Below are 11,405 nucleotides of genomic sequence, written 5' to 3'. Positions count from 1 at the left end.
CACGATTTTCAATGAGTTCTCACATTACAACGTCGTATTTTTGCATCATGGACGCTGCTATTCATCGTCATAGTAGTGTTGTTTGAACTAATCATGTATGACTAGATAAATTGACTGTCAAAATTCGTTTTTGGGTCTCTAATATTGCTTGGGCTTCCTTTAAGACGAGACGTTAAGACGTGGTCCGCTAGTACAGTTCATTGTACTTGTCGAAAAGAGCGAGGGGAATCTCCCCGCTACAAATGTATACTGCACCTGTCTTCTCTCTCACGACCAGTGGAAGAGTATCTCTTCAGTGACCTGAACTGGTTCGAGATCACTTTTTTTCTCTACCAAGCTTCTTAATACCGTTTACCTAGATGTAAGGCAAACGGAACGGCAAGAATCAGTACTCCCATGTAAACGACCAGGCTTATCCTGTCTAGGACATGTGTCAGTAGGACGTATTCACTGGGACCTGCGGGGCTTTCTTCAACCTCAGTCACTTCCTTTAAGAAGTCCTTCAGAGCATCAAGGCTTCGCTTGTTGTCTACCATAAGGTTGTGGATTTCTTTGATTTCAGGAGAAGATTCAGGCTCGTCTCGTCTCTCAAGACTTCTTGTCTTAGGTGAAGATTCGTCGTTTCCTGCGAATGACGGTTTCGCGTCTGTAACACGGGTGTACTCTGCCATGGAGAACTCATCTGACGTCTTCACATATGTGCTGTAGAGGACAATATGAAATATGTTATAAACTGTAAACTCTTGCATTATATAATATAGATAAGCTAAAGAATCTTCCAAATTCTATAAGATACATACCATATCATAGATGTATATTTTCAAAGTCATATTGAAGATCTAATTCTCAATTAGAACCCTTATTCTGACTTCTGTTGGCATCATTACTTGAGATAAAGCATAATGCTTTTTTCTAGTTAGGGTTTTGTGCTATGCGGCCGAGCTATGGCTCGCATTTTTGGCCCAGCAAATCGGGTCACCCCTAAATATTGTACTCTTTTCAATAACTGTGTTGGGTTCTTTTACGTGCCTAGCTTTGACACTTGAGGCTAACGTCTGAAGTAGCCTCATACACGGAGCCGCCAGCTTTACGTCACCATCCGAAAGGACAAATGCAGTCCAATGTCCAAGCCGGGGCTAGTTAGCCCGCAGATATAAATAGAATGAAAATATCTATACCCTTTACAACAGTAGAAAATGGTGGCTTTACCTGCCCCGTTTTGTCAGATCTCCAAGCAGCATGGCACGGGCACAGTACCGAAGGAAGATCGTCCGTACGGTCGGAGGTAGTCGGCCTTCCTTCCCGTGCAGAACCACGACGATCACGGTGATCCACATGGACAGGCCCATCAACACAACAGCAACGAGGGTTAGAATACCTGTTGTATAGTAGAGCTGTTGTTAATGAGTTTTATTTGCAAGTTCGTGCCCGAAGGCTAATTACCTTCGCGACGAATGGTTTCGTCGAGTAGGTTATTCGATGGTGCTTGTCTGTGTGTCTGTTAGTGAACAGAATAAGTCGAGAACGCCTGGATGGTTTGTTGTCGTAGTTGGTGTGTCGGTGTGTATGTGGCAAATCTCAAGATGATTAGATTTTGGGCGAAGTGTTTTGCATAATTAACGAGAAAAGTGTAAAAATGTGTTCAATTGTATGCTTTACTATGCGTTCTGGTTGCGACGTGTGGGCTGTATTGTTTCAGGGGATATTGATACGGGTAGATGGGGGGCAAAGTTGGTCATGAGGGGTCATGAGGGGTCATGAGGCAGGCAGGAAACGTCAGTTACTGCCAGGGACAAATTGGCTATCAGCCAGCTGTAGGGCAGATACAAGAGATAGACTTGCCCATATAGGCAGTAATGCTTTAAAGCACTAAAACAAGGGCTCAGAAAAGGATTCACCTTAATTGCAAGCCCCAAAAATTCTTATGCACCAGAAAGCCACATCTGTCTACTTTAGAATCATGCAAAGAAAATAGACAGTTGACCAGCTCGTTCTCTCGTAACAGCTGACAGACGAAAACAATCGTCAACTTTGACCTACTCCCAGCCTGGAAGAGTCCACTCGGAGCATGTGAAACCAAACCACAAAGATATCTCCTTACACCAATTAAAAGACTGAAACATACAAATTTTGACCAAAGTTGGATATACACGGCCTTATATGAGTAAGAACAGTCATTAATGCAGTGCCACAGCATGGGAATACCGAGCATGTCTGTGTGTCTGTTAGTGAACACGATAAGTCGAGAATTCTTGGAAGGATTGTCTTGGTATTTGGTATGTTGGTAGGTCTCGCTGAAACCTGAAAATGATTAGATTTTGGGCCCCCTATCGGCTTGTTACGGTACTGCAGCGGAACTTCCTGTTATGATATCTCGTGTTGTGGACATGCTATGGAACTGATTTTTGAGTGGTAGATAGCTCGTTGGGCAGAGAGTAAGTGGTATAGGTTTGGGCCCCCTAGCAACTTTTTTGGAACTGCAGGGGTAGGTTTTGCTTCAGACTTTGAAAGGGAATAACTCAAGAAGGGCTTAATGGAAGGTCATGATTTTTTGCATGTACATAGCTTGAGCGATGATGTACATGATTGGATACTTATTATGCAAATCAGTAACTTATTTGCATAATTAATGAGGAAAGTTTATACATTCATCAATTTCCATGATAGGACTCGCAAACATGTGACATATGTAACTGAGGAAGAGAGAAATATTAATAGATATCAGCTATGCAAATGAGAACCTCATTTACATAATTAATGAGAAAATAATATAACTCGAGATGGGCTTGATGGATGGTCATGATTTTTGGTATGTAGATAGCTTATGTGATGCTTTGTATGATTGGATGATAATTATGCAAATCAGATTATAATTAATGAGGCAATTTTAAAAACCTGCTGTGTTCCATGATATGACTATTCAAATATGTGACATTTGTAACTGAGGAAGAGAGGAATGTCAATAGATAGAAATTATGCAAATGTAGGCCTAATTTGCATAATTCATGAGAAACTACTATCATTCCATACTAGTAAATAACGGCAATTTCATACTTGTTGCATTTAGAAGTTGTGTGAATGTGAACACCATTGAATCAAATTATGCTAATAAGGAGCTTATTTGCATTATTGATGAAAAATGTTAGCATAACCTTCTTTGTTAAGCTCATAATCATAACAAGGAGGTTTGGACAACTTATGTTATTTGGGTGATGAGGATCAACTGGTATGATTTTTGATTGATGAAAAACACTCCTAATACGTCAGTCATAAAGGTCAAAATCATTTCGCGAAGGTATGAGGTCGTAGAACTCTTGTTGCAACATGAAACAATGTATAGCATTAGTTTACAGGTTAACATTGTAAATCCCGGCTTTATCTTACCTAAAAAAATAGCGTGTCCATGAAGGTTAGACATTCAGTTAGAACTTAATGTAATCATTAAAACTGGATATATTTTCTACAGAGTCAGACGTTTCAGATAGCATTCGCAAACTATCATCAGTATCTGAGAATAGCATGGTTCCTTTTTTGAACTGTTATTCAGGGAGACTCAATTAGAGATAAATAAGTTTTAGATGTGACATAACTACTTTCAAGCTTTGTGGTGCTGTCTTGAATATCCAACAAGGTAACGTTATATCATGAAATGGATTGAAGAATAATCCAAATTTTGAGGTAGCGTAGTGTGCGTATTCCAGTGGTTAGCGATCTTGCCTCTGGAACTAGAAGCCCCGGGGTCGATCCCGGCTGTGTCGCTCACCCGACATGCCGCTATCGAAAAGAATCGCAGTCCTTAGGACGGGACGTTGAGCCGCGGTCCACTGTTCATTGTGCTTGTCGAAAAGAGCTAGGGGAATTTCCCCGGTACAATGAACCTGTAAATACTGTATATAGCGTCTCTCGTCCTGTCACGACCAATGGAAGATTAGCTCATCTGTTCATTGAGTTCATATGAGCTAAACTGATTCGAGATCACTTTCCCTTCGAGGTAAAGTTTTGAAAAAAAAATGGCGGTGACTTACCAATGAAGGGGAACTGGGCAGACTTCGGGAGGATCTCGTTGACCACGACCAGGGACACAAACATGGCGAGAAGAATCTTCATCCCAAACTGGAGACGATCACCCTTCCCGATGGGAATCAGGAACGTCACACACATGATCAGTGCCAGGACTATGACAGGCGAGACCGTCGTGCACATGTGGTATGTCGGATTTCTTTTGAGATCCATGTTGAGGCAAGCCTGGTGAAAATAAAGACTGTACTGTCAAACCTGGGGCTGTATTATTAATGGGTTTTATTGAAATAGTATTTGGCAGCCCAAGAGCTGAACTGCATGTTCTGTTCATTGAATAAAAGGCTAAACGACATGTGAAACATTAACAAGTCTAACATAATTAACTGTGCAAGTGACGACCTGGCCAATGTAACCACTTTTTGGTGGTCGCTTAGATAATTTGTCCCACTGACACAAGCATTACGAATCCAGTCTATAGTGACCAACTGTCCACATCGATCAGATTTCATCGGTACCCTGAATGGTCTTTAAGCGCAGAAGAAAAGCGGATCCGCACAGAGAAGAGCTTTGCAACGGAACTGAGTCAGCTTACAGATGTGATGTATGTGGCAGAGACGGCCATTCTCGTATAGGGCTGTTTAGGCTGTTGTGAATTGTGACTTTACCATGGTCAATACTGACCGACGGAAGCCATATATAGTATGGTCTTCGTAGGCAGTTTTGACAGTATGTCAGGGCTTTAGCCGTCTGTTCACCTTAACAATTCTGTTTACAGTGAGCAATTGTCCACGTAGACCAAATTTTATCAGTCCCCTGGGTGGTCGTCTTGGGTAGTTTTGACTGTATGTCAGGGCTTTCGCCGTCTGTTTACATTAAGGAGACAAAACCGTCAGACAGGACAGTCGTGAAACTTTGCTGATGATGGGCAAGCCTTTGAGGCTTATCATTTTGGGAAATTTGCTACCGTGATTACGGATAGTGTATAGATAGTGATTGGGTCGTGTGAAGTAACGGCAGGGTGTTCGGCCAAGAACCAAGCGGTCCCGGGTTCGAATCTCCCTGAGGCCACCGATGTAGTGCCCTTCGGAAAGGCACTTTATACGACTTTTACACCCAGGTGTAAAAATGGGTATATTTGTCCTCTGTACGTGGCACTATCAAAAAAAGTTACAAAAACTTGAGTGCAGTACCACGTCGTCCTTGTCTGTCAAACAGTGAAGTAAAAAAAAAAAGAACAAAAAAGATATTGTATGCCATGCCATTACCTTTTCAGGACTGACTCCGAGTTCAATTCTTATTCTCCACTCCCCGCGATCCATTCTAAAGGGTCTGTCGCACTGCAAGACGTCTGGTGACGTGGAGTTCCCGTCAGAACAGCGGAAGTTGGAGACGTGTTCGGCATTGAGGCATATTGTACAGGACATGTTGTCGAACGGGAAGTTGAAGTGGTCGAGGTCACACGTTGTCATCATCAGAGTCTCTGTAAAAACATGGCAATGGTGATAAGCAAGATGATGATGATTTTTTTAAACTGTCAATTCAACTGCACCGCGTTTTTGCCACCGCCTGTAACGTTAGATCATGCAGATATATTGCAATACGTTTGCCCCTTTCCACTTAACGGCGATCACTGAAGCCCCCCTCTCACTGCACCCGCGGCACACTGGCGGCGTCGCTGCGTCTTAAACTGGATTTGTGTTACCCTTGACTTTATAATGGGAATATCATTCAAAACGTACAAGTATGACCAAAAAGACTACAAAACACACAAAGCTTAAAAAGATTCGTTTTTTGTCGATGAAATTCGCTGAGTGCTTTGTCAATTCGATCGGTCGCAGCGACGCCGCCAGCGGGCCGCGGGTCCAGTGAGGGGGGGGGGGGTGCTTGAGCAACCGTTGAGGGGCCAAAATTGGATTTGTGTGACCCTTGGTTTTATAATTGGAATATGATACAATATGTAAAAGTATGATCGATGTTAAAGACAACAAAACGCAGTGGACGTATTAAACAGATTCGGTGTTATCTATCAAATTCTTGGAGCACCTGGTCAAATTTTGGTCGATCGAAAGTTTTCTATTATAAAACATGATCTGCTTCCATGCTTTGATGAAGAAGTCTGAATATATATAACATCTCGGAGTGTGTACCTATCATCCACGTAACTTCCCCCTCGCTGGACACCGTCAAGTCGATCTCCGGAAAGTGCCCCGACGCTCGATCGGCACTGTAAAATCGTAAGAATATGCTTCTTTATGATACCGATAACATTAAAATTGAGAAGGCATCACAGACCAGATTTTTGTGGAGGCAAACAAATAGCAAAACAAGAGCTATCTACCACTCAGAAATCATGACCATGGCGTGTCCAGGACGCGAGATATCAAACCCGGAAGTTCCACTGCAGTGCCATAGTAAGCCGCTAGGGGGCCCAAAATCTAATAATTTTGAGGTCTCAAGAAGACATACATATCAAGAATGAAGACAATCCATCCAGGCATTCTCGAGTCATATTATTTACAGACGGACGGACACACACACACGAATGCTGTACATGTGCAAAACATATAACCTTCTCGGCGAATGGAAATGATGAGATAGCTTGCAACTGTATTCTTCCGTCCTACCTTCTGAGTAGCTTGAGATGCGGGGTCCACAGCCTGTCGTGGTCCACAGTCACCATTTCTACGTCATCGTACATGGAGGGCAACCACGCCAGACGGCCGTCGATCCAGCGCTAACAAAAATACGTGTTAGTCTCGTCACTTACGTTCATCCATTGGTAAATTCTAAACTAATCGTTCATTTTTTACATGCAAATAATGTTCGTTAGCCGGAAAGATAAGCATCTTATAACTGTAATAGTCAGGAAAATATACATATTTATGATTGAATATAACGAAGTCCTCTGTCAGTCTAGAATGGAATTCCAAGAGCCCACAACTATGTAATAATGTATATATTCGGGTATAACCACAAAGATATCCACATAACTGATAGGTATCACAGGGAGTTCAGAGACGCTGTGATATCGATGTATCGATGTAGCAGAGATTGCATCAATGCGAGTGTATGGATTAGAAGACAACAAATATTTAGCCAGGGTGGCTCACCAATTGGAAGATAACGTCAGTGGTGATTGTGTGTGAGGCCTCATCCTGAGCATCATCAAACAGAACAAGAAAAGAGGAAAAGATAAATGATAAAAATTAATCAGTATGATATGTTATGTTCAATCGTTTGATTGCATATAAAATTATGTAACACTTATATGTAACGCAATTCGAAGTTGCTATACTAATAAAGATTGCTCACGTAATACGTTTTCTGATAGCCTAAGGGTTATCCCGTTTCAGTTCTAGGCTTATTTGACCCGATTGCTTTAAGACCAGCTAAGTTTCGGTAGCAATCTTAGCAAATAAAACAAATAGTTGTCAATAACTGAAGCGCAATGTTTCTATATCTAATGCAACCTGCATAGATCTAGACGTAGCATGCAATTGACGACAAATGTTTTATTTGCTTCCCATACTATACTGTATACTTTCCGGTAGAGTGGGTTTGTTGAATAAAGGAAAGATCCCCAGGAGACATAGTAGAAGATCCAAGGTAACCTGATCTGTATGACTACTTGTCCCGAAACTATGGAAGACCAAAACGACAATTGGAGACAGCTTCCTCAACTCAATTCTTACCGGTCCGAGGCATGATTCCAACCAGTCCGAGGCATGATTCCAACCGGTCCGAGACATTTTCAACCGGTCCGCGATACATTTCCTGACGTGCCGCGGTAGAATTCTAACCGGTCAGCGATACATTTCCTTACGTGCCGCGGTAGAATTCCAACCACTCCGTGCCCGTGAGAATTTCCTGCCTTACGCGCTGCCCTGTGTTCCTCGACAGAATGTCCTACCTTATGCGCTGCCCTGCGTTCCTCGACAGAATTTTCTTTCGCGCTACGGCAGAATTCTAACCGTACCACGGCACAGCCCCCATACAGTGGACGATCCCAGGTGGGTCAAGGGTCACTCGTGTTGAATGTGAACTGTGAAAATAGAAATTGAGTTGAGGAAGCTGTCTAGAATTGTCGTTTTGGTCTTCCATACGAAACTGTACTTGCCAAGTCGATGATGTCCCTCACTCTTCCAGCCACTGTGACGTTCACCACATGTTTCCCGGGAGGAAGTTCCTTACTGTACGGTCTCTTCTCAAACTTGTCAATCAGGAGTTGCGAACGGCGGTCCACTATATAAAATATGAAAATGTACCCAAGTGCATTCGATAACGTCTTGTGTTTTTTTTCCGTAACATTTTCCTCAACTAAAAACTATCAGCTAGTTTCATATTTCCGAAAATGTACCCAAGTGCTTTCGATAACGTCTTGTTTTTTTTCCGTAACATTTTCCTCAACTTAAAACTATCAGCTAGTTTCATATTTCCATGATTATTCTAGATCAATACACTTTGATGAAGGTTAGCCAGGTAAACAATATCTGAAGGCAAATCATTTACTACAGCTAGATAAGATACAGAGATTCATTCCGGATTCCGGACGTTTTGAGTGACATCCATCACACTTCCATGTGACTAGAATGAACTGGCAGAATAAGTCAATACTATCAAAACTTTATCCAATTGCTTGTCAATGAGTAACTATTTCTGGCGTATCTTATTACCTGGATGTCTAACCTTCATCAACGTATCAAGTCAATACTAGTACACGAGATGTAACTGAAAAAAATGGTTGAACATGATAAAGTCACTAAGTCGTAATTGTCGTATGTAAATGCCACTGATATGTAAACATCACATACTTGAGACAATATTTTTTAATCCGCAGTTTCACCGTAGCCTCTACCAGGCCCCAGAGTTGTCTGGAAAGAGTAGAAATTGCCCAGATAGACAGATAACATGCTAAAGGAGCCGGGAAGTATAGTTGCTGTCTATAGCTATTTGGCCGATTTCTACTCTTTCCAGCCAACTCTGGAGTCTGTTAGGGGCTAATTCCACCCTACCTTGACAGTTTGGTAAAGGGTTGTCCCATGTAGCGTCAGTAGTACACTTTGCCATGGTGGCGCCCTGCAGTGAGTACCCGGTCTCACAAGTGTACGTCACTTGTTCTCCCGGCCAGTACCGGGGGCGGAAAGGGTGCAGGAGAACTCCGCGGGGTACACCCCGGTTCTCACACACTTGTCCTGAAGAAAACAGTCAGAAACATCGTCAAAACTGGACGCCACAGACTCCCTCGTCCAGCCACGTGACATGGTTGACCTTTGACACCTAGGTCACGTGACACCTCTTTTATGAGCTGAAGAAAGATGGCGGATGCCAAAGCTCTGAAAGCTTTAAACTAGTCATGAATATAAGTTTAACATCCTTTGTTCACCGTCAGAACTGCCCAACAAGACACCTCAGAGGATCAATGAAATCTAGTCTATATGGACACGTGACAGGATACATGTGTCAATGCGAAAATCATCTTAGGATTACTAAAAGGTAGTTTTGTCAGATGGTCCTTATGTTGAGGTGGTTACTTGTACAGTATTTTTGAGGACCGGATGTCAAAGCAGATGTTGGGGGAGGTTAATCGTTATTACGTTTACTCTACCTGTTAGATGGTGTCGGTTTGTCACAGGAAATGGGCAGCTAGGACAACGTAACGTTGCCTCCCAAACTGCTTAGAGATTAACGGACTTTTGAGTAAGATAAAGCACGTTGGGTTGTTGAGCGATCGATGGTTGAAATTAATATTTGTGCATTAATGAATGTAACTAATATAGTATCTAAATTGTACCATTGCATGGCCGTGTATAGCAGTACTCCCACGTCCCGTTAACGTCCACCCCGCACCAGGGGCGCTCCGCTCCGTCCGGGTTGCGGCAGTAGTTCAGCTCCAGGTTGGCCCACGGGTACTTTTGTATCTGGTGCGGCCTGGTGTCCCAGGTCAGGCACGACCGGTTGTGCACGGTCCTACTGGAGGTGCCGACGTAGTTCGCACCGTTACCGCGATAACAGTCTGTACAGGGTATAACATATGCACAACAAAGGAAAGCGTTGATTTGATAAATGTAACATGATGTGCTTATGCATATACATCATTATCACCACCATCGTCTTCATCATCGTCGTTATCATCGTCATCATCGTCATCATCATCATCATTATTGTCATCATCCTCAACATCATGATCATTATTATTGTCATCATCATCATCACCACCACCACCATCATCATCATCATCATCATCATCATCATCATCATCATCATCATCATCATCATCATCATCATCATCATCATCATCATCATCATCATCATCATCATCATCATCATCATCATCGTCATTATTTTCATCGTCATCATCAACATCATCATCATTATCATCAGTATAGTCATCATTGTCATCATCATCAATATCATTATCATCAGTATTGTCATCATTGTCATCATCATCAACATCATCATCATTATAGTCACCATTGTCATCATCCTCAACATCCTCATCATCATTATTGTCATCATCATCAACATCATCAACTCAAGCGGTTATAGTCCACTTTTCTGTTTCTCTTTTCAATACTGTTTTGACACAAACATATGACGACATCAAAAACAAGTGTGGGGATAAAATATGTGTTCCGATGATCGTAACCGGTTATCGAATCGTTTAAACAATAACTAGCAAAATAAGTTAGTAATGATATACAATTATCATACAAACCTTCTTTGGACTGTCCCTGTATACAGTTCTGCCACGGAAGGAACGCGCAGGGCGGCAGTAGGCTCCAGGACTTCTTTGATGAGCAGCTCTGCTTGACCTCCTCGCACCATGACCTGCACGGCGGCACGCGGCGCGCAGAGGAACACTGCGGTACCAGGATATGGCACACGTACTCTGCAATCTGTGGATCCGTGCAATGCAAAGAAAAGGAAACATGATTCGATGAAAGGCACGGATCATCCTTTGTTTTTCAGACTGAACTAGCCTTCCTTGCTTTATGTAATGTATAGTTTATCATGTACATGTATATTTATGATTATCTGTATTTGTATGACATTTTCTTGAATACAAAAAAAGAAAAAAAGGTAGTTTTGATAAGACAAAATAATTATACAATTAAAGTGCAAAATTGAGACACAGGTTATCATTATGTTACCACCACAGACAGCGCTTAATATCATTTCCCCAAGCAAGCATCCGTGTGTCAAGCCAGATTTTTGTCCCTCCCAAATACTATCACCCTTATTTGGCTAGGTACTAGGCGCTAACTATAGTCCCCTTTAACCCTAACCCTGCCAGATAGTTTCTCTTTCTCTACAATGCGCTTGCTCTACGCATGCACACTACCCCTCTGTGCGACAATTTGACGTGGCAGAAATTTGGCGCCACA

General features: G+C 42.3%; 1 protein-coding gene across 1 annotated transcript in view; it reads right to left on the bottom strand.

Annotated features, from left to right (window-relative positions):
* Positions 1–79: 79 nt before the first annotated feature.
* Positions 80–11,405, bottom strand: part of LOC136427290 (uncharacterized) — a 47,854-nt gene continuing 36,528 nt past the window's right edge. The window contains exons 10-20 of the mRNA XM_066416101.1: positions 10,736–10,916; positions 9,812–10,033; positions 9,033–9,212; positions 8,138–8,262; positions 7,131–7,175; positions 6,645–6,754; positions 6,168–6,244; positions 5,286–5,500; positions 4,026–4,245; positions 1,210–1,378; positions 80–702 (exon numbers count right to left, since the gene is read on the bottom strand). Of these exons, the coding sequence (XP_066272198.1) occupies positions 342–702; positions 1,210–1,378; positions 4,026–4,245; positions 5,286–5,500; positions 6,168–6,244; positions 6,645–6,754; positions 7,131–7,175; positions 8,138–8,262; positions 9,033–9,212; positions 9,812–10,033; positions 10,736–10,916 (1,905 nt within the window). The 3' untranslated portion in view covers positions 80–341. The remainder of the gene's footprint in view (positions 703–1,209; positions 1,379–4,025; positions 4,246–5,285; positions 5,501–6,167; positions 6,245–6,644; positions 6,755–7,130; positions 7,176–8,137; positions 8,263–9,032; positions 9,213–9,811; positions 10,034–10,735; positions 10,917–11,405) is intronic.

The sequence above is a fragment of the Branchiostoma lanceolatum genome, chromosome 2 (assembly GCF_035083965.1).
Source record: "Branchiostoma lanceolatum isolate klBraLanc5 chromosome 2, klBraLanc5.hap2, whole genome shotgun sequence".
In the NCBI taxonomy this organism is placed as follows: domain Eukaryota; kingdom Metazoa; phylum Chordata; class Leptocardii; order Amphioxiformes; family Branchiostomatidae; genus Branchiostoma; species Branchiostoma lanceolatum.
Note: the sequence above shows the minus strand (reverse complement) of the source record. Positions and strands in the feature narration are given on the sequence as shown.